The sequence below is a fragment of the Rhinolophus sinicus genome, linkage group LG04 (assembly GCF_036562045.2).
Source record: "Rhinolophus sinicus isolate RSC01 linkage group LG04, ASM3656204v1, whole genome shotgun sequence".
In the NCBI taxonomy this organism is placed as follows: domain Eukaryota; kingdom Metazoa; phylum Chordata; class Mammalia; order Chiroptera; family Rhinolophidae; genus Rhinolophus; species Rhinolophus sinicus.
In genome coordinates, this window is record NC_133754.1 from 112,656,919 (window position 1) to 112,681,172 (window position 24,254).

Here is a 24,254-nt window from a genome sequence, read left to right on the forward strand (position 1 = left end):
TCTCAGGCTGATTGGTTGTGAGGACTGGCCATGACTATCGTGGAGGGGCTACTGTGCAGGGGCTGACTCTATGGAGAAGGATTCATGTCAGTAAGGCTCTGGTGCCTGCCCAGCCTTCCCTTTGGGTGTGTCATCCTTGGAAGAGACTGGGTGATGCTCTGGTTTTGGCTGAAGCCACCCACTGAGAATGCAAGCCCTGGGGCTTCTTGGAAGGTGCCTTCCCACAGGCCAAGTTCAGCCACAGCTTGTGCCCTGCCCTGGAAGTGGTTTGGGTGGGTCCAAATTTGGGGTGGGGTGTCAGGGAATCACCAGGGTGGGGCAGAGGAACAGTGTTAACCAGGTTGATAGAGACTCAGATATGACAGCCTCCCATGTCTGTAGGCTGGGCGTGGAGAGGGCTCAAAAAAGAAACAATGGATTCTACCTCCACTTCTGCCTGGGAGAAAGCTGCCCCTCTAAACCTTGTTTTAAAGCCAGACAAATCAATTCCTCCTCATATGTTTATGGCAACTTTCAAGCTGCTGCCCCAGTGCTGGAGCTCAAAGAGAGTGAGTCCTCAGCAAGTAAGTCTGTGCGTGGGCACTTAAAGAGGCTTCCCTGGGTCTCTAGCTGTCCTCGTCTCAACCAGCCACAATCTATGCTGGTTTTCACAGCCAGAAGTAATGGGGACTTTGCTCCCTGGCAGTGGAACCCTGGTCTGGGCAACCTAGTTTGGGGCTGGGACACCTCCTCCTCCAGGGCACATCCACAGCTGAGATATTCCTTCCAATTTTTAATGATCACAAGTCGGTGTGGGCCTGGACTGTTCTGTGTTCTACCCATCCTACCAGTCTCAAAGTAGCTTCTTCTGTATGTCCTCAGAGGTGGGACTGCAGTTCAGTTAGACAACAGACAATTCTCAATTATGGTTGCTCTGTATTTTAGTTCTAATATTGATGTGTTAGGGAGAGGAGGCAAGCACAGCATTCACCTACTCTGCCATGTGACCAGAAATCCCCCCAAACCTAGTGTTCCAATATTGGTTTCTTGTGGAAGCAGTGATATGGGAAAAGAAAGCAGTCAAATAGAAAAAAATAATGTATTAGAAAAAGTGTAAGTGATAACACTTTAATAGGTATGTAAAATTATGCTTGTATAAAAAAATAAAATCAAACACACTAAAAATATCTTCACATTTTCACACTTTCTGCTTTAATAACTAGGGAGTGCCACCCAATACATTAAAATATCATTTGATCTTCAGAATATGCCTTTCCTTTGTTGGATAACATATGAACCTTGTATTGAGATGGTCATCAGTGACCATAAGTATTTGGAAATCACAGAAATATTATTTCCCTCTGAGATTTTCCCAATGTTTAGAAAATTTAGAGCAATTAATCCTACGCCCATGTGTCCTGGCTGCAACCCCAGTGATGGCAGTATGAGGCAAAGGAGCACCATTCAAACAATGTTGGTCTCAAACTAATGTTGTTAGTGCCCATTGAATCTGTGACTAGGGTGGTGTGCACCCTAGCCCAGCATCCCTCAGGCACCAGCTAAATATTTTAAATATTGGGCAACTATGCCACATCTTTGCTCTCAAAAGGATTTTTCTCCATGTTGCTATCTTCACAACGAGAAAATGAATAGGCCAGAGTGTCATCCCTCTAACACTCTGGATCATATATTTTTCATTGAAATAAATAAAAGTTATTTTTTTTTCTGATACTCTAAGTTGGGAGTCAGACTCCCTGGGTTTAAATCCTAACTATGGCACTTACTAGCTGTGTGATCATTGGGCAATTTTCTTAATCTCTCTGTGCCTCATTTATAACATGGGATGGTATGATTTTTTTTAACTTGTAGTAGTGTTGTAAGAGTTAAATTAGATAAGAAATGTTTGCAATATTATGTGGCACACACAATGAACCTATAAATATTTGTTATTTTTATTATTTTATACATCACTCGATATGGCATTCTGGTAAATGTGCCAGTTTTATGAGCTTTGTAGATGAGAAAAAATGACAAATTGGACTTCAGCAAAATTATAAAACTTTGCCCTGAAAATACCTTGTTTAAAAGGATGAAAAATATAAGCTCTCAACTAGAAAACATATTTGCAAACCACATATTTGACAAAGGACTTGTTTCTAGAACATATAAGGAAACTCTAACTCAACAATAGAAAAACATACAACCCAATTAGAAAATGGACAATGAACATGAAAACACATTTCACTAAGGAAAATATTTGGAAGGCAATAAATGAACACATAAAAAGAGATTTCATATCAGTGGCCATTAAGAAAATGCAAATTAGACTACAGTGATATGTCACTACACAACTACAGGAACAACTAATATAAATAAGACTGACAAACAAATAATGGAGGAGATACACAGAATCTGGGCTCTCATACACTCTTGACGGGAGTGTAAAATGGTACAGCCATTCTAAAAAATGGTTTGATATACTTTTATCATATGACTCAGTAATTGCACTCCAGGCATTTATCCTAGAGAAATTAAAATTTGTATTCACACAAAAACCTGTATATAACAACTTTAGTTTCATTTTCCTGAAACTGGAAAGACCCAAAATATCCTTTAACGGGTGAATGGTTAAGCATACTATGGTTTATGCATACCAAGGGATACTACTCAGCCCTAAACAAGCAAACTTTTGGTAGGTGCAACATCTTGGATGAATCTTGAAAATTTAATGCTGAGTAAAGAGCCAGTGTCTAAAGACCACACATTGCATGAGTCCATTTATATAAAATTCTTGACATGAGAAAATTATAGTGATGGAAAACAAGCTAGTGGTTATTAGGAGCTAGGGGTAGTGGGGAAAAGAGAGGGGCAGCATGAGGGAGACTTTTGTGGTGATGGAATGGTTGTGTATTGAAACTGTGGTAGTGGTTACAGGATGGAATGGCAGGAAGGATTACACACACATGTACTGAACCCGATTTTCTAGCATTAATATTGTGCTAAAGTTATGTAAAATATAACCATTGGGGAAAAGCTGAAAAGAATTTAGAGAAGCAATTTTCTGGATTTAATGTAAATATAAGTATTTCATAAGTATTTATTATCTATGGTAGAGAGAGGAGAGAAAGAAGGAGAGAGAGAAAGAGGGAGAGACAGGGAGAGAGAGAGAGAGAGGAAGAGAGAGAGAGAGAGAGAGAGAGAGAGATAAGATATGTTGTGTATTTTTCATTTTTGTCTAGTATCAAAAGTTTGAAAACAAGCATGCCATGATAAAAACATGTGATAGGCCTTACCTGTCTGTGATGCCCAAGGAGTCTATCTGGAGGTCATTGATACTCCCCAAGCCCTCTGCTGTACTAAGATGAGACGCACGCATTGCCTTGTTGCCAATGGAGATGAGCCTACATTGAAAGCTCCCCAGGGAAATTTTACTTTAAGAACCAGAGCTATTGTCATGACAGCCCGAATGAACAGACACAGACTTTACAAAATTTTTGCAAGGCATGACAGAAAGCTGCTTTCCTGTGTCTACAGAAACCTGATGATTGATCTTTCAAAATAAACAATGTGAGAAGAACCCACCATTCACTGGGAACAATATGAACAAAAGTTAGTATTTGTAGATATAAAATAACATCTGGAGTCGAGAATATAGAAAGTTTTAAAGTGAAAGAAGTTAGAATGTATACATATATATATATATATATATATATATATATATACTGAAAATATACCAGATATTCTCATTGCTCTTAAAAGCATGTTAAATCTCCTTCAGTATGTATGTGTACATTTGGGCATATTTCCAAGTAGGTTGTTATAAAGATTAGACTGAGCCCTCTAAGGGAAATTCACACTAACTTGTCTAATTTTTTTTGACTGAAAAGAAATGGACTTTTGATTATTTTCAATATTGAAATTTAGTGGATAGTAGATGTTCTCACCACACAAACATAAAATGGTAACTATGTGAGGTCACAGATGTGGTAACCAACCTTATTGTGGTAATAATATCCCAATATATATGTATGCCAAATTATCACATTGTACACATTACACTTACATAGTATTATATGCTGATTATATCTCAATAAACCTGTACAAAATAATTTACAGTTAAATTAAGAAAGTTAAATTTTAAAGTTTCCATTGCAGCCATAAAATTAATTTAACATAAAATATAAAGTACTTTCCCTTTATTATCCTGAGTTTCTTAGGATAGTCAATGATGATATCAGAATTTTAACAACTATATTACTTTGACCCAGATCAGAAAACATTAGTTCTAAAACTGTATCAGTCAAAAGTGGAATTTTCTCTCATTCTTCTGTGAACTACAGTGTAAAACTTAATTGCAGACCCTTAGGGTTGTATCCTTCAAAATGAACAATATAAAAGATGAAAATATAAGAAAGGATACTTAAAAATTATAAACTGCCTTTGTGTATAAAGAAAGAATTTAAGGGAAAGAGTGATATTAACAAAAAAATCAAATCACAATGCATTTCTTTAATCAAATACTAAATTACTAGGCATTTATTTAAATGAGTTATTTTCATCCATATGTATTTTAATCATTTATAATTCTTTTAAGCCGAAAATCCTGAAATAAATTTTACACCGTGAAACTTTAATTTTCTTTCATTTTTCAGATCTCACATATGTTTTATTTATATTAGCATTGGAAAACTGCTTTTTTATAACTTGTGATAAATGTTTACATAATGTATTTTTCCAAATATTTAAAACTTAAATAGTTAAGTAATTCTTATTTTGCATTAATATTTATATGCCTCTACGTATCATCTAGACCAGTTTCTTCGCTGACCAAATATGGAAAATGAGGCTGAGAAAAATTAAATAACTTTCCCATGTTCACTGAGACAGGCCAGAACTACAAACCTTCTGTCTGTGCTGCACTCGGATACCTTCCTTCAATTCGTATTTAATTTTTTCGGTAGATACATTGAGGAAATTATTCTATATATTGTGCTGCGTGGTAAGCTGAAATGCAAGGGGAAATATATTTATCTGTTTATATATAGTTAATATTTAATAACAGGGACTAAGCTAAGCACTTTGTATATAATATTTCCAGAGAATACCATTAATTACAATAAGATTACATCCCTGTTCAATAATACATTACCACATTTATGAAGAAAAAGACGTACAAAAATATTTCAATATGACATAGTAAGTGAAGAGTGTGGCTTTTTGGATATTTTGTTGTAATTCCAATAAGAATAGAAATATATGGCAAGGAAAAATCATGAAATTGACATGAAATAATTGCAAAATAGACGTAGCGTTTATATTTTGCTGTGAAATGGGAATATTTGACAGCAGTTTAAGGCATTTTCTTAAATTAAAAATATTAAAGCAAAACCAATAAACAGAGATACAGACTTTCACAAATATTAACTCGAAATGGATCATAATAATCTTAGAAATGAAATACAAAAGTATAAAACTTGTGGAAGGTCACATAAAAGAAAACCCTAGGTTACCTTGTGTTTGGCAATGAGGTTTTGGATAACATCAAAATTGTAATGCAGAAAATATCCTGGAAGAAGAATTACATACACAAGGTTCGTCCTTGGTAAGATTGGAAATAAAAGAACTATATTTTTTTAAAAATGTGTAATGCATGAATGAACAAACTGATCAGTTTGACTTCATTAAAATTAAAAACTTTTGCTCTGTGGAAGAATGTCAGGAGAATGAAAAGATAAGTTGCAGACTGAGAGAAAATACTGGCAAAAGACATATCTGATAAAATTTTTTTATCTAACATATACAAATAACTCTTAAACTCAACAACAAGGAAATGAATAACCAAATAAAAAATTGGTGAAAGAGTTGAACAGACACCTCACAGAAGAAGATATACTTATGGCAAATAGGCACATGAAAAGAAGCCCAGCATTGGATGTCATTTCAGAATTGCAGATTATGAGATACCAGTACACACCTGTTAGAATGGTCAAAATCCAAAATATTGGCAACACTTAACGCTGGAGAGAATATGGAGCAGAAAAACTCTATGTCATTGCTGGTGAGAATACAAAATGATACATTCACTTTTGGAAGACAGTGTGGTGGCTTCTTATAAAGTTAAACCTAGTCTCTACTATACAATCTAGCAATGCACTCCTTGACATTTACTCAGTTGATTTGAAAAATTATGTTCATACAAAAGCCTAGAGAAAATGTTTATAGTTTTATTCACAGTTGCAAACACATGGAAGCAATCAAGATGTCCTTCAATAGATGAGTGAATAAACAAACTGTGTACATCCATACAACAGAATATTATCCAACGATAAAAAATCATCTGTCAAGCCACAAAAAGACATGAAGAAAACTTAAACGCATATTTTAAGTGAAAGAAGCCAGTCTAAAAAGGCTCCTTACTATATCGTTCTAACTATATGACATTCTGGAAAAGGTAAAATTTGTTGAGACAGTAAAAAGATGAGTGGCTGCCAGGAGTTTAGGATGGGAGAGCAAGAGGGCAGATGTTGAATAGACAGAGCAATGGAGATTTTTAGGGCAGTGAAACTATTCTGTATGATAATGGACTGCTGGACATTACATCAGATGATATTATGCATTAGGTAAAACCCATAAAACTGTACAACACAGAGTGACTGCCAATGTAAACTAGTTTGGACTTTAGCTAGTTATAATGTATTATTCCTTAATTGTATAAAATGTACCGCACTAAAGTAAGATGATAATAACAGGAGAAACTGTGCATGGGGTGACAAAAGGAGGTATATATGGGGACTCTGTACTTTCTGCTCAATTATTCTGTAAACTGTTTAAAATTGCTCTAAAAAAGTCTCCTAGAAAGAAAACCTATGTTATTGTGTCCACATGTCTCTAATTTGAAGTGTGCACACATTAAGTTTCAAGGAAAGTTTACCTATGGAAATGCAAAATTAATACAATGATAATTTTCTTATTTGGGGTTGTATGTGTTTTCACATGTATAATTTGAACAGCTAGATTATTGCCTCCCCACCAGCAGCATGCTGGTCACAGATGTCAGTTACTCTTTAATGTTAATGCTGGCACCATTTTGTAGTACCTGTTCTATTTCACAGCTGTGAAAGAGATAGTTGTACCTTTACTACTCTTTCCCAGGCAGTAGGGGGCAATAAACTCCCTAACCTCCCTCCATCCCCTTCACATCCCAAGTCCTTTACTATGTATTAAAAAGAAATTCAAACACTCTGAACAGTAGAAATAGTAAAATAAGTATCTTATACACATGTTAAATAGATTTAATGATTCTTAACTTGTTGCTGTATTTGTTTTCCCTAATTGTTTTGCTTAATTTTTAAAAAGTAAATTACAAACACATGATTTCATAATTGTAAACATATTAGTATATATCTTTAAAAAATAACAATTTCCTACATCATCCAAATATTATCGCACTTTCCAAGGTAATGGTTAATTTTCCATAATATTTCCAATATCTAGTTCATATTTATGTTTCCCCAATGTTGTCTCTTGCAGCTGTTGTTTTTTCCAACCAGGATCCCATTGAGAAGCACGCCTTGCAATGCGTTGTTAGGTTCCAAAGTTAAAGTTTAACCCCAAACCTCTGGGGATCCAGGAAAGTTTCCAGGGGTCAGGTCCAATTGTCAAGTCTTCCAACTGCTAACGAAGTGGAATTGCTTCAAAAATTACTTCCTGCGGTCTCAACATTTCATGGGAAATGTAGTTTTCAAAGTGGGGCTATACAGCACAGCCCTCTGGGAACGGGTCTTCGGCGCTCGCTCTGCGCATGTGCACACGAGTATCGCCTCCTCCCATCAGTTCGCTCCCTGTAGAGATGCGGTGTCAGCGTCGCTAGGTCTGTGCGGGAGCAGAGGCTGTGGACCCGGAGTGAGAGCCCTGGGCCCCTGCGGGTCAGGTAGGCTGGTGTCTGGGTCACGGGAGGGGCACGTCCCGGGGACCAACGGGCGGGCCCTCCCCTCCCCCAGCCCCTGTTCGTGCGGGATTGGCCCTGCCGGCCCCCGCGGCGCACTGGGCCTGAGCCCTGGTCAGGAGAAGGTTGTCAGTGAGGCCGGGTGCGGGGGTGCAGGCGGCGGGAGTGGAATGTACCTTTGCTATCAGGCTACTCATAGTAGTTCGCATAGTTATTCTGAGAATTAGATAAGGTGTCGTCTGCAAACCATTTTGTCAAATGCTTGTAATCACTGTGTAAACTGCTAGCAAAAGTCACTCTGTTCCCTTCGTTTATTTCATTTAACCCTCACAACCAGCTTGTTGGTCAGTATACACATGCCATTTCCCAAAGTGGAAGGACTTTCGTGGGGTGGACTGACATACCCCAAGGGCACAAGCTGGTAGGTGAGAGAGTAGGACGCAAATGCAGATTTTCCTCCCCATCTCTTGCTCTTCCTAATGTCCTCCCTGCCCCAAACCCAGAGTAGCAAACTTTGGGGCGCTTAGCAAGGTAGCCTGTCCTCAAATTCCTGGAGATGATTTTGAAGTAAATGCAGACAGAATCTTACCACGTGGTAAACATATCCTGGGATGTGTGGGTTTTCTCCAGAGCCGCTGGGTCGGACTGTGAGGCTCTTGCACCTTCCTGCACTGTCCAGGCTGTCTCCATCCCGAGGCCCAGTCTACAGTAAAGAGAAAGGAGGTGAAGTTGATTTTACTGGTGTATTTAATTCAGTACATTCAAAATCCTATTTTGACTCGTGGCACTAGCCACACTTCCGGTGGAGCAGCTGCGTGCAGGGAATGGGTACAGTGCTGCAGAGTCCGGTTTCCGTGAATTCCAAAAGGGTCAGGTTTAGGTGTTAGATGAAGGTTTCAAATGAAGTGAATTTGTTTCTCAGGCTCAGGTCCCAGCCCTCTGGAGCAAAGGAACTCTTTTAAGTCAGGAAGAGGGAGGTGCCCCAGGAATAGCTGCCACTTGGAGGAACAGCTCTTCTGACAGACTCCTCACCAGAGCTTTAGAGTAGAGGCAGAAGTGTCTAGAAAGGAGCAGGTCCTGATTTGCTCCCTGGGTAGCCAGAGTCAGACTTGGGGATGTCACCACACCCAGAAGCCATCACAGACTGTGACAGTGGATACTGTGGACAAACTTGCAGAAGGTAGTAACCTGGGGTTGATGGGATGGGTGCCTGTCAAGCTGCACAGGAAAAGGCACCTGACTGAATGGCTGGTGAGGACTGATGTCCAGGGGAGGTGTAAGCAGCCAGAGCTGAGGAGACCCTAAAGAGCACATGTTTCCTGTGTTCTGCCCTCACTCTTTCCTGATCCTGAGCTGCTCTCACACTATGTGCATCATCTCATGTGGTATCTAGAGTTACGCTCATGCTCCCTCTTTCCTGAACATAGAGTTAATAGAATGAGAGTAGAATAAGGGTTTTCTGTATCGGACACTTTGGAAAGCCCAAAAATATTGGGTCCGAAATGAATGATTTTTGTAGAGTCACCCAGGGCAGAACCAAAGGAGCAGCACAGGGCTGTTTACTCACCCAGGTAAGTACTGTAAACATATTATCAAAAGATGTCTTTTAGAAACTGCAACCAATTTAGAACAAAAAGTTAAAAAATGTATTTCTTGCATCAAGTATCCCATCTTTATTTCAGTTTTCTGGGGAAACTCTAACTCAAGGTGGAAAGACAGTAAGAAGTTGATTAACAATCCAGCCAGAGTTGTTTTTGCCATTAGTTTTAATGAAGGTAAGGGGACCTCTGGTGGACTTGAATTTTTTTGACCAATCCCCTGTTTTACTTACATTTTTTTTTTTTTTAATTAGTCAGAAGGGGGCATCAATTGTGAATTCCTTGACAAAAAGCAGTTATCTTCACTTGGTGAAAATGCAAGGTGTAGCCCACGTAATCGTACCAGAGATGCACATGATCAGGTGGTGCTCCCTCTGTGTGCTTCTTACTGTTCCTCCTGTTCAAGAATGTCAATGGAACGTGCTCCCACAGGGAAGCTTTCCCTCCAGTTGGTGTTATGAGATTTGTAGGCAGGTGAATGTAAGAGTTGTAATGAAGACCAGGTTTCTCATGACTCCATTTCTGTTTCCTCTTACTCAGTAGAACCTTTGCAGTTCCTTACCTTCTTCCAGGACCAGCAGAAAATGAACATAGTTCGGGTGAGTTCAGTTTTTAATACCTGTTTATTTTACAATGAATTTTATAAAGGCTTAAGTGTCTCTGTGTTAACATGGAGAAGTAGAAACAGAAAAGGATCAGATGCATTCAGAGAATTTGTAGAAATAGAGATGAACAGCAGAGCAAAGGTGGCATGAAGGTATGTGCGGATTCTGTGATCCTACAAATTTACCAAATTGGAGCTCCAAATTTACTCATGAGATTTTTGATGTCCTTCAGTGTCAGAAAATACTTCTTTAAAGGCTGACATTGGTGAGAAGATAAAGCAAACTTTTTCTTATAGAATGTAAAGACAATTGAAGATAAAAAATACCTTTGTTAATTTCAAGTAGGTGCTTTAGTTAACAACTTTCCAGTAATAACCCTAAAATAATATAAAACTTTGCCTCTACTTGTACTGTACTTGTACTTGTACTACTACTTGCACAATAAAAATAGAAGACTTAATGCTAAATATCAATAGTATTTTTCAGGAACCCCAGCCCAGTTGAATTAAGACATTTTTTGATGAATCAACTGAATATCCTTAAAATTACCCTGCATAAATATTTTGAGTACCTATGATATTCAGGTTGCTCAGCAGATATTTAAAAATTCTATTCTTTTTCAAATATTTCAACACTTCTCATTCATACTTGCAACATCTGCATGATGCCTTGGTTTCTCTCCCTATTTGCCTGTGATCTTGTTATCAGAGACTTGATTATATGCATTGGGTGTTGTCTAATCCTTTCCTTACTTGACTTTTCTGTGTCACTTGCCTCTACTTCTCTTTTTCTTCTGGAACATTTCTGTTAGTGTCTGTGACACCCTCCACTGGCTCTGTCCTTCCCTTGCTACTATCTTCATGGAGTGATTTTCTCTCTGTTGTCCTTTCACATGGCTGATCCCCAGTTTCCATCCTTATCCCCTTAATCTTCTCTATTTTCCTGTACTGATTTCATCCTCTCTCATTTTTTTAAAAACAGCTCTATTGAGATTCACTTCTTGTAATGCCATTCACCCATTTAAAGTGTAAAATTCAATGATTTTTGTAAAGTGTACTCACAAATACGTACAAACATCGCCACAGTCAATTTATAGCATTTTTTATCACCTTAAAAAGCAACTCTGTAAACTTAACTATACTGTACCATTATGCCATTTCCCCCTCCCAAACCTCAAGCAACCACTAATCTACTTTCTGTCTGTAGATTTGCTGAACTACTTTTTATATTATTTCATGTAGGGAAGTTTTGCCTTTGACGCATTGTGTTTTTATTGATTTATGAAGGTTTTAATTTTCACATTTTTGCTGGGTATAGCATTCTTGGTTGACAACCTTTTCCTTTCAGCACTTAGAATATGTCATCCCACTGCCTCCTGTCCTTCATAGTTTCTGATTAGTAATCAGCTGTTGCTGATATTGTACATGATGAGGCACTTCTTTCTTGCTGCTTTCAAGATTGTCTGTTTGTCTTTTTGACAGCTTGATTATCATGTTTCCTCGTGTGGCTGTCTTACTTCAAGTTCATCCCGCTTGAAGTGTTGACTTTTTTGAATGTGTAGATTAATGCTTTTCATCAAATTTGGAGACTTCTTGGCCATTATTTCTTTAAATAGTCTTTCAATCTCTTTCTTTTCTCTGTCTGGGACTCTTATGTATATATTTGTAAACTTGATGCTATCCCATAATTATTTTTTACCACTAATTTTTCTTTCTGTTTCTCACACTGCATACTTTCAATGGACGTCGTACAGTTTATTCATTCTTTCACCTGCTCAAATCTGATGTTGAACTCCTCTAATGAAAGTTTTGTTTCAGTTATTGTACTTTTCAACTCTTGAGTTTCTATTTGGTTCCATTTTAATGCATATCTCTTTATTGATTCTCTATTTGGTGAAATATTGTTCTTGTACTTTCCTTTATTCCTTAGATATCCTTTCCTCGAGATCAACTTCTTTGACCATATTTGAAACAGCTGATTTAAAGTCATTGCCTCGGAAGTCCAACATCTGCTTCCTTAGGAGTAGTTTCTATTGATAACACTTTTTCCTGCATGTGGGCCTTACTTTCTTGTTTTTTTTCCCTTGTGCAGCATTTTGTTGTTGTTGATAATTGGACATTTTAAATAAAATTATGTGGCAACTTTAGAAATCAGAATCTCTCCCCTCCACAGCAGTTATTCTTGAAATTTATTTGTTTAGTGACTTTTCTGAGCTAATTCCATAGAGCCTGTGTTTCTTGTGATCTGTAGCAGTTGAAGTTTCTTCAGAAATTTCCTTCAATGCCTGGAATCAGTAAGTCTCTCAGCTTTGCTCTGTGTGTGTCAGGACATTCCTTCAACAGTCAGTCAGGTAGATTACAAGTCTGCAGTGGCCTTTACTTCTTATATCAAACCTCATGGTCACTTAGAGGTGACACATGTTTCCTGTGCATGTGGGCTTATACACAACTCTATGCATGTATGTAGCCTTCTGGACTCTCAGAAATATATAAGAGCTTTTCAAAATCTTTATTAACATTCCATTCCCCAGCATTTTGTTTTAAGCTTCTTGATTATGCCATTGTTTGCTCCTGCTGTTCTCTACCATCTCAGGTAGCTACTAAGTTAAACAAATGCCTTTAAATGTTTTGACAAATGCTTCTGAGGATAAGGATTTTCACACATACTATGTGAGTTCAAAGTTAGCTCAAATAAAGACATCTTTGTAAGTAGGATCTTTCAGAGAACCACCAAACAGGCCAAATGATGATAGTTTTCTGGGAATGAGGCTGTGATAGAACTTGAACCCAGTTCTGCCCCTCCTGCTGGCTGCAGACTACTGCAGAGTTTTAGAGAGAGAGTTATGGGAACAGGGTAAATTAAAAGGATATGGTATCACTGTTTTTACTGTGATTCAGTCATTTTCTTGCATATTTCCACAGATTGTTTTTGTTAACTTTTATAATTTTTGTCAATTTTTTTATTGTTTTTGTAGAGGAGAGAATTTTCTGGGATTCCCTACTTCAACATTCTCTCTCTCTCTCTCTCTCTCTCTCTCTCTCTCTCTCTCTCTCTCTCGTTAGTTTCAGGTGTACAAAAAATTTACACCCCTCACAAAGTGGTAACTCCCCTCCCCCAAACTACTACTTGGCCATAAAGAATAATGAAATCTTATCATTTGCAACAATACGATGGACCTAGAGATTATGCTAAGTGAAATAGGTCAGACAGAGAAAGACAAATACTATATGATCTCACTTATATGTGGAACCTAATAGAACAGAATAAATGAGCAAATTAAACAAAAATAGACTCAGAGATAGAGGGGAAAAACCTCATGGTTTCTAGATGGGAGGGGGTGGGGATTAGAAAGTCAAAATATTGCCATGAGGATACGACAGACAGTTTGGGGACTATAATCAATAATGTTGTAAAGATTTTGTAGGGTATCCGATGGGCGCTTATTAGGAAGACCACTTCATGGACTGTATACATGCCTGACCACTGCACTGTACACCTGAAGCTGAAGCTGAATAATATTGAATGTCAACATTTTCACTTCCATCACTTGTTAGCATAATTTCTTTTAATTCACCTGATTTTTATTAAATCAGATATTAAAGAGGATGGAAAAAATGAAAAAAGAATAGTGCTACTTTTCTCACTAATTTTTCAGTTTTGAAAAATAAAAACTGCCAGTTAAATTTTCTCGATTTTTTTTTTAGATCAAAATAAATTTAATCAGAGGTGTTCCTGTTCTTTTATTCATTTGTTTTAGTTCCCTGCTACTAGCACTGAGCTTCACACAGAGAAGATAATTCAATCAGGAATAGTGAAGACTTGAATGAATGTATCATTGAATACGTAACACTGCAAAATTACTTGTTTTTGTCCCCTTATCTCTTACTCTACTTTATTTATTTATTTATTCATTATTTATTTATTTTATAAGAAGACTTAACATGAGATCTATTCTCAACAAATTTTTGCGTGTACAATTCAGTATTGTTAACTAGCTGTACCATGTTGTACAACAGATCTCTAGAATTAATATTCTGCTCAAATGAAATGTTTTTGTTTCTTTTAAATTTCTTTTTCTGAGATTTCATGGTTAGTATATAGGAATGGACTTTGGTACGTTGGTTTTGTAGCCAGCAACTGTACTGTATTTGTTTATTGTTTCTAATAGCTTTTTGGTGGAGTCTTTAGGGTTTTCTATATATCGCATCATGTAATCTGCAAAAAGTGACAATTTAACTTCTTCATTCCCAATTTGGATGCCTGTTTCTTTCTCTTGCCTGGTTGCTCTGGCTAGGACTTCCAATGCTATGTAGAAAAGCAGAAGTGATAGGGGATAGCCCTGTCGTGTTCCTGAACGTAGATCAAAGGACTTCAGTTTTTCACCATTAACTATTATATTAGCTGAGCGTTTGTCATATATGGCCTTTATTATGTTAAGCCATTTTCCTTCTATAACCATTTTATTGTTTTAATCATAAATACATGTTGTATCTTGTCAAATACTTTTTCTGCATCTATTGATACATTCATATGATTTTTGTCTTTTATTTTTTTTTATGTGATGTATCACATTGATGGATTTGTGTATGCTGAACCATCCTTGTGCCCCTGGGATAAACCCCACTTTGTCCTGATACATAATCTTTTTAATGCATTGTTGCAGAATTTGCTAGAATTTTGTTTAGGATTTGTGCATCTGTATTCATCAGAGATATTGGTCTGTAGTTTTTTTGTGTTGTCCTTACCAGGTTTTGGTATCAGGGTAATGTTGGCCTCATAAAATGAATTAGGGAATATTGTCTCTTCTTTAGTTTTTTGGACGAATGCGTAGGACAGGTATTAGATCCTCTTTGAATGTTTGGTAGAATTCACTAATGAGGCCATCTGGTCCCAGACTTTTGCTTTTGGAACAGTTTTGGATCACTGATTCAATTTACTTACAGTTGATCCGTCTATTTAGGTTTTCCAATTCCTCGTGATTCAGCCTAGGAAGGCTGTATGTTTCTAAGAACATGTCCATTTCTTCTAAGTTATTGAATTTGGTGGCATATAATCCTTCATAGTATTCTTGGATGATCCTCTGTATTTCTGTGGCATCCGTGGTAACTTCCCCTCTTTTATTTCTGATTTTATTTGTGTCTTTTTTTATGTTAGTAAGTCTAGCCAAGGTTTTGGCAATTTTATTAATCTTTTCAAAGAACCAGGTCTTTGTTACATTAATTTTTTTCTATTGTCTTTTTGTTCTCTATTTCATTTAGTTCTGCTTTGACTTTTATTATTTCCTTCCTCCTGCTGACTTTGGGTTTCATTTGTTCTTATTTTTCTTGTTCTTTAAGGTGTAATGTGAGGTTATTTATCTGGGATTTTTCTTCTTTCTTGAGATAGGCCTGTAATGAGATAAATTTCCCTCTTAAAACTGCTTTCACTGCATCCCAAAAATTTTGGTAGGATGTATTTTCATTGTCATTTGTTTCTATGTATCTTTTGATCTCTCCTCTTACTTCTTCGACCCAGTCGTTCTTTAAAAGTATGTTGTTTAATCAATCTCCACATATTTGTGTTTTTTTCCTGCTTTGTTTTTGCAGTTGATATCCAATTTGAAAGCCTTGTGATCAGAGAATATGCTTGGTATGATTGCAATCTTCTTAAATTTGCTGAGGCTAGTTTTATGTCTCAATATATGGTCTGTCCTTGAGAATGTTCCATGTACACTAGAAAAGAATATATAGTCTGATGTTTTAGGATGAAGTGCTCTATAAATGTCAATTATGTCCATTTCATCTTATGTGTCATTTAGGGCTGCTATTTTGTTATTTAGTTTCTGTTTGGATGATCCATTCATACCTGTCAACGATGTATTTAGGTCACCTACTATAATTGTGTTTTGGTCAATTTCTCCCTTTAGTTCTGTTAGTAGTTGCTTGGTATATTTTGGTGCTCTCTGATTGGGGGCATAAATACTGATGATGGTTTTGTCTTCTTGTATAGTTCTCTTTATCATTATGAGATGTCCATCTTTGTCTCTTGTTACCTTTTTTATCCTGAAGTCTGTTTCATCTGAAAACTGATATCCTGAAGTCTGATATCATTATGGCTACACCTGCTTTTCTCTGGGTACTATTTGCTTGGAGTGTCAATTTCCACCCTTTTACTTTGAGTCTATATTTGTCCTTGTAGCTCAGATGTGTCTCTTGGAGGTAGCATATGGTTGGGTTTAGTTTTTAGATCCAATCTGCTACTCTGTGCCTTTTTATTGGTAAGTTCAGTCCATTTACATTTAGGGTGGTTATTGATATATGAGAATTTCCTATCATTTTATCTCTGGTTTTCTGGTAGGATGGTGTCTCCATTGTTTCTTTGCCTTTTTGTTGTTGTCTATTATTTCAGTGTGGTGATATTTTATGATTTTTCCCTCTATTTCTTCTTTTTTTATGTTATATATTTCAGTTCTGGATTTTTTTGAGTGGTTACCATTAAGTTTATGTTAAAGAAAGTTTCATATTTAGAGTATTCCACTTTTCAGTATGCTTACTTTCACCATTCCCTTGTGCCGGTTCAGACCTCTACTCTCTCCCCTTTTATGTTTTTGTTGTCACAAATTATCCCTATTTATGCTGTGAATTGATTTCTGTGCTGCAGTAGCACGTTGTTGTTTTCTTCTTTAAGTATTTTTTTTCCTTCTTTACCGTGTATGTCATATTTAAGTCTATAGTTTCCTATTTGGTGTAGAGGTTGCCATTTCCTGGTTCTGTCTGTTTGTAATTCTACTCATGGTTTTGTATTATTTTGCTTTTTTGTTTCAGATTGAATAGCCTCCTTCAGTATTTCTTGTAGTGCAGGTCATGTGTTAGAAAATTCCCTCAATTCTGTATGTCTGGAAAGGTCTTTATGCCTTCTTCATATATAAAGGATATCTTTGCTGGATATATTATTTTTGGCTCATATTTCTCTCTTTAAATAGTTTAAATATTTGATTCCACTCCCTCCTGGCTTATAGAGTTTCTGCTGAAAAATCTGTTGGTAATCTAATGGGCTTTCCTTTGTAGGTTACTATCTTCTTTTCCCTGGCTGCCTTGAGGATTCTTTCTTTGTCGTTAATTTTTGACAGCTTCAATGCAGTGTGCCTTGGAGAAGGCCTATTGGGATTGAAGTAATTAGGTATCCTATTTGCTTCTTGGATTCAATGATCCAGTTCTTTCCACAAGTTTGGGAAGTTCTCATCGACAATTTGTTTGAATATACTCTCTGTTTGCTTCTTCCTTTCTTCTTCTGGTATGCCCATTATTCTTATATTGCTCTTTCTGATGGAGTCAGAAAGTTCTTCTAGAATTGCTTCATTTCTTTTAAGTCTCAAGTCTCTTTCTTCTTCGAGCCATGTCATTTCCTCCAGATTTCTATATTTGATGTCACTGATTCTTTTGTCCATCTGGTCAACTCTACTACCTAAGCTGGCTATTTCATTCTTCATTTCTTTTATTGAGTTCTTAATCTCCATAAATTCTAATTTATTCTTTTTTAAAAATTTCAATCTCTTTGGTAAAATGTTCATTTTGTTCTTTGATTGTGTTTCTGAGTTCATTAAACTGCCTGTCTGTATTTACTTGCATCTCGTTGAGTTTTTTCAGAACTGCAGTCTTGAATTCTCTGTCATTTAAGTCACATATTTCCATATCTTTAAGTTCCTTTTCTGGAGACTTTTCACTTTCTTTCTGAGCTGTCTTGTTACCTTGATTATTCATGGCAATTAATGAATTACTATACTATTTCCCTTCCTAGGCATCTACAGGGGTGGGTTCTGCAGCAGGTTGATAGAAAGAGGTCTTTCTTTTGTTTTCCAGTAGGTGTTTTATTTTCTGCCCAACTGCAGCCTTTTATATTCTCTCACACTGCAGTGTTATATTATCTCTGCACTGTTCCGGCTTCTTACACAATGGGGGGATTCCCTGGAAGGCAGGCTTCCCCTCTGTGAACAGGTCGCCTGGGTCACAGGGAAGCCCCTCCATGGGGGGATGTGGAGAGCTTCTGAAGTTCCAAAGCTTTTCCTGTGTCAGTTTCAGAGCCTGTGTGTCTCAGAGGCTCTGTTTACTCCTGCAGGGATCCGCCCAGATAGTCAAGTGAAACTTTATACCCCATGAAGGGCAACTCCACACTTCTCCCCTCTCTCAGTCTCTTTGAAGTCTTTTGTTGTGAAAACTTGCCCTTTTCTCAGTTTCCAAGACTATATGCTCTCATGGTCTATTATTACTTTTTTAAAAAGTTTTTTCCTGGCTTTGTGACCTGTACATTTTCTGCCCACTCTTTAATATCCACAATCCCTCCAATGCTGGTTTTGGTACTTTTCTTTCCTCATTCCCAATGTGCTCAAGTTGCTGTCTGATGCTTCTGATACCTTCAGTTACCTCCTAAATTGCTCCTAACTCCTTAATGCTTGTCTTCATCCTGGACCCCCCCTCTGTGTTATACAATCGTGTGTGTGCTAGTTTAAGGGACAGTTCCAGCTTCATGTTCCACAGACATTCAGTAGCATGACCAGATCTAGCTCACTAAAAATTCTAACTGAGTTTTTTCCTTTTGTGTCCCCAAAGCCAGTATTTGACCCCAGCATTGAATAAGCTGCTCATGTTGCTAGACTGGGTGTCTATGTAAAAAATAGTTACCACATTGGTTGCTGCTTCTGCTCCGTGATTCCATCCCTACTCTTATACCCTTTGCTATTACTTCAGTGTATACAGTTCTCTTATACAGGTCTCTCTGAATCCAACTCCTTGGTAAGTTGTGCTTTGCTCTTCATAAGCTCTAGATTTATATTTCTTTCTATATATATTTAGACCAAGGTTCAGCCATGTATGTTATCACCACAGCTTCCATGTACCTCTTCCTTGGCTCCCATCGTTTATGGTAATGGTGTCCATTGAGGGATTGAAAGTCCTAGAATTCTCTAGGACAGTCCCTTGTGACGTAGAAGAAGAATAGGACGTCTCTTTATAGTGAAGTTTTCTTGTCTTAAAAAAACGACAATTCATAAATACATGTTATGGTGTATTAAAAGCATTCCTAACTAATTGAGTAACTCCAAAATTCAAGATAAATTAGGTAGAAAATAGACATCCTTGTATTTGTTTTAGAACCTTAAATGAAAATAGTAGTTCTCAAAGGTATTTCTTCTGTCACGTAATTCTGAACTTTTGAACAAAATATATTATCTCAGGGATCAGTGTCATTTGAAGATGTGACTGTGGAGTTCACCCAGGAGGAGTGGCAGCACCTGGGCCCTGCTCAGAGGGCCCTCTACAGAGATGTGATGCTGGAGATCTACAGCCACCTCGTCTCTGTGGGTGAGCAGACCTGACCACCTCACTCCCTCTGAATATAATTCCTTTTTTTAAAATTATCAAAGCACAAGCACCATTTATGGAGATTAATGTTGTACAGGCTTTTGATTAAGAGGCCTACGTAACTGAAACCTTTAGTGAAATAGAAATGGTGTTTGCATCATTAGTTTCCCCTTGAAAACAACAAGTGGGTGCTTTCATTTTGCTGTTGCTGCTGTGTCTTTCTCCACCTTCAGAAACTGGAAAGCCCGTGGATCTAGTCTACATATACCCTCATTTGTTACGTTCACAGGGTATTGCATTACCAAACCCCAGGTGATCTTCAAGTTGCAGCAAGGTGAAGAGCCCTGGTCATTAGAGAAAGAATTTATAAACCAAAAGTACCCAGGTGAATGAGCACAGACAGAAGGAAAGTCCAGGGGTAGTCAGACCTTAGAGGGAAACACTTTTGAAAGTTGTTTTTCTTTTTAAACAGCTTTATTGAGATGTAATTCACATATCACACAATTCACCCATTTAAGGTGTACAGTTCACTGGCTTTTAACATATTCATAGACATATGTAAACATCACTGTAGTCAGTTTTCTTCACCTCAGAGAGAAATCCCATACCTTTTAGCTATCACCTCCCTATCTCCTGTCCCCTCCAACCCTAGTAACTGTTGATCTTCTGTCTCTATAGATTTGGCTATTCTGGACATTTCATATAAATATAATTACACATTATGTGTTCTTTTGTATTTGTTTCTTTCACTTTGAATTACAAGGCTTATATTATAGGATGTATTAGTACTTCATCCTTTTAATTGTAAAGTAATATTTTACTGTCTGATATACCACATGTGTTTGTCCATTCATCAGTCATTGAACATTTGGGATTCTACCTTTTGGCTATAATTGAGTAATGCTGATATAGTCATTCATTTACAAGTTTTTGCGTAGATATATGCTGTTGTTTCCCTGGAGTTCCTAGCTAGGAGTGGAACTGCTGGGTTACATGTTACCTCTGTGGAACTGCCAGACTCTTTTCAAAAGTGCTGTGCCATTTTACATTCGTAATGACAGCGTATGAGGGTTCTGATTCCTCCATGTCTTCACCAGCACTTATTATCTGACATTTTGATGGTAGCCATCCTAGTGGATGTGAAGTGCTATGTCATTGAGGTTTTGATATGCATTTCTGTGTTAGTCAGCTGGGTTGGCATAACAAAATACTGTAATCTGGGTGGTTTAAATAGCAGAAATTTATTTCTCACAGTTCTTGGGCCTAAAGGTCTAAAATCAAGGGACCAGCATGGTTGATTTCTGGTGAGGCCTGTCTTCCTGGCTCACCACGTCCTCAGATGGCCTTTCCTCTGTGCACATATGGAGAGAGAAAGAGCTCTGACATCTCTTCCTATTTTTATAAGGACACCAGTTCTGTACAATTAGGGCCCCACCTTTATGACCTCCTTTAACCTTAATCACCTCCCTAAAGGTCTTATCTCCAAATACAGTTATGTTGGGGGTTAGAGTTTCAAAATAAGAGTTTGGGGAAGACACAGTTTAGTCCATAACAATTTTCCTAATCACTGATGAGGTCAAGCATCTTTTCATATGCGTATTGGCCTTTGTCTAAAATAATAGACAATTCCAGGAATTTCAAAAGTTATATTTTCAATATAATTCCTTGAGCACAAAAGTAAAATCATCTTAAGTAAGTATTCTTACTGAAAGTTTTTGTTGTGAAGCCATTTTAACAGGGTAATATAAAGATTGATATAATTTAGATCAAGTGTATTTCCTGGTCACTAAATGTAAATGATTGGATCGTACTGATAGGATAAAGAAGATATCACCAAATAAGTAGCTTAGAAAGATTGTAATAAAAAAAATGACAATGTTATTAAGTCAATAAAAATAAAATAATTTAAGGTTTAATATTCTATTACTCAGTTTTGAATTTTGGCATTATATTCATGAACTTAACATGTTGCATACGGCAGGGTTTAAATCCCTCATACCCCTCTGTTCCGGCAGGTTTTTAAAAGGAACTACTTTAAAATGCACTCTCTTCTCTTTAAAGCGTAAATGCTTCTAAGTCATTTATTATTTTTCTATGGAATTTTTTAGGATTTACTCACCTATGATGTTAGTAATCCCTCCTGATGTGATACTGCAGAAAGCAGCTTCCTTTGTGCAGTGGGACACGGCAAAAATTGCATATGTACCGAGTTTCACTTCTAACTTTTTTTGATGCACACACTTTACACACCTTAAGGGATACACTTAAGGGATACTAAGGTTCCAAATGTTATAAACAAATCACTACAGTTCTGGAAAACTCTGTTCATTCGTACATCCACTGTTGTGAATGTAACACGTGAAGTGACTCATGGGTGAAAAAATGTATCCGATTCAAAATCACTATTTTTTTAGAAAAAAAAAAATGAATTCTAAAAAGTGTACATATGATTCAGACTTTATTCATTAACGACATTTGCCTGTTAGATATTAACGAAACACAAATAATTCAATAAAATATGCAAAGTGAAAAGAGTCAACAGTAAAAACGAGAATTCTCGTTATTCGTCCTTAATGCATGGCTCAGAAAAAAACGAAGATTCTCGTGATCTGTATGCAACGTGTTAAAAGAAGGCTTTCTAACAAGCACAGGTTAACGTAAACCCATAAGCATTTGAAACACTGCATCAAACAGTATATCAACAATCATAAAACACAAAGTAATGGCATTCTAAGAACTTAAAACTCATTTGAATTAGGAGATCCTATACAGTAAGTCTTCCATTAACGTTGTCTATAGGTTCTTAAAAATTTACTAAGCGAAATTACCTATAATGAAACCATCATAATTGATATAAACAATGGTTACGTTCCTACAACAAAAACATCACCAAACTTTTACATAAAGAGCCAAAACACTGCTAACATTAAACATTCATTAAATGTGAGCTATACATACATTTTAGAAAGATTAATCATTATTTTCCAACCTGCTTATGCCAGTTCAGCATGGCAGGTGGCCAGAACCTATCCCGGCAGCTCAGGACTGAAGGTGGGAACCCATGCTGGACAGGACGCCATTCCATCATAGGGTGCACTCACATACACCACACTCAGACTGGGTGCAATATAGACATGCCAGTTCATGTAACATGCACATCTTGGGGTGTGAGAGGAAACCAGAGTACCTGGAAAAAGCCCACGCAGATTTGCCAACTCCACACAGATCATGGCCCTTGCTGGGAATTGATTTTTTTTCTCATCAATGTTGTCACGAAACAATGTTGAATGAAACGAAGTTATTTGAGGTCCTGCTGTATCTCATCTGATGAAATAAGAAATACTGTGGATATTAAATAAGTATGCCTATAGAGTATATAAATGATACTCGTATTAAAGTGAAACATATATTTGTATATCTGTATTCTGAAATTAAAGGACAAGCCTTTCAAATTCCCATAGAATAATAAAATTGTGAAAATACAGTTTTAGTCTAAAGAGAAAATAATCCAACAAATTAAAATCACCACAAATAATAGTCTCTTAACATAGTTTGATAATTCTAGAAATTAATGATAAAATGAGTAAACAAATAGATAGGGAAACCTTTAAAAATGATCTTTTTAAAACAATATATAACGAAAATCAATTCCAAAATTGCATGACATTTATAAAATAAAAATTAATGTGCATATTAGAAACCTTAGGATGTAGCTGAATTAGTGTACATAGGTAAATTTGTAGTCTCATGTTTATACTAATAAATAAAGCAAGAAGTATAATAAAAATGTACTAACAAAAGCAGAAGAATTTAAAAGTGAAATTAATAATAAACCTGAAAACTGAGAAATTGTAGAATGTTCCTTAAAATAAAACACAATAAAATGGATGAAACTTTAGTTAACCCTAACAAAGAAAAAACAAAAGAAGCACTTTTATGTAAAAAATTCAAATGGGGATATATATCTGTGAAGATTTAATGCAATATCAAACTAAATCCCATTCATAAAATAGAGTGAATTTGTTCTACCAGACATAAAGGATTTATGTAAAGCTCTGAGCAGTGAAGTAGTATGCAGCTGAGGGAGGGATAGTTAAATAAATTAGTGAAACAGAAAACTCAAGAAAAAACATATGCTTTATAGACAATTGGTCTTTAACAGATGGCACTATCCCCACAGAGCAGTGGGGAAAGAATTCTGAGGAAAACTAATGGATGAAAACAAAAAAATTGGATTCAGTTGGTTTAATGACCTGATGTCGTGCGCGGAGGCCTGCTCGCTGCGCCATTTTTCAGGCGGGGCGGCCTGCGGGGTCTCTGCTCCCGCTCCCCACACAAGAATGCAGGATATGGTGAGGCCAAAAAGGAACACCCACGGAGCCATAGGTAGGGGAGTCATGCCACTATGGTCTCACTGGAGGCTGGGCCCACCGGACAGCGACCTGCTGTCCGCCTTTCCGCCGACCGACCGACGACTCTCCTCCACTCTCTCGACTCTGTTCCTCTCCTCTCTTCCGCTCTCTTCGGCTCTCCTCGGTTCTGCTTGGCTCCTCGGCAGTCTTCGGCAGTCCTCGGCTCTCCTCCGTAGCCACAGCAGTTATACCAGTGGCCAATCGGCTAACCAGCCACAGCCGACAGCCAATCAGCCACAGCCGAGCCAGCACCTTTCCACGTGAGGCTGAGAGCCTGTAAACTACTCTCTGGGGCTCCGTCCCCACACTTGATTTTTCAAAGCAAAACTAGAAATAGTCTATATGATGATAAGAAAAACATGTTCGTGCTTAGGGAAGAA

General features: G+C 37.1%; 1 protein-coding gene across 3 annotated transcripts in view; it reads left to right on the forward strand.

Moving 5' to 3' along the window:
- Positions 1 to 290: 290 nt before the first annotated feature.
- LOC109434759 (uncharacterized) overlaps positions 291 to 24,254 on the forward strand; it is a 31,222-nt gene continuing 7,258 nt past the window's right edge. The window contains exons 1-5 of one of the 3 annotated variants that reach the window (XM_074330238.1): positions 291 to 563; positions 7,510 to 7,909; positions 10,063 to 10,121; positions 19,336 to 19,462; positions 19,752 to 19,847. In XM_074330238.1, the coding sequence (XP_074186339.1) occupies positions 7,705 to 7,909; positions 10,063 to 10,121; positions 19,336 to 19,462; positions 19,752 to 19,847 (487 nt within the window). In that variant the 5' untranslated portion in view covers positions 291 to 563; positions 7,510 to 7,704. The remainder of the gene's footprint in view (positions 564 to 7,509; positions 7,910 to 10,062; positions 10,122 to 19,335; positions 19,463 to 19,751; positions 19,848 to 24,254) is intronic. The other 2 variants (XM_074330237.1, XM_074330236.1) reach the window with 2 other exon arrangements.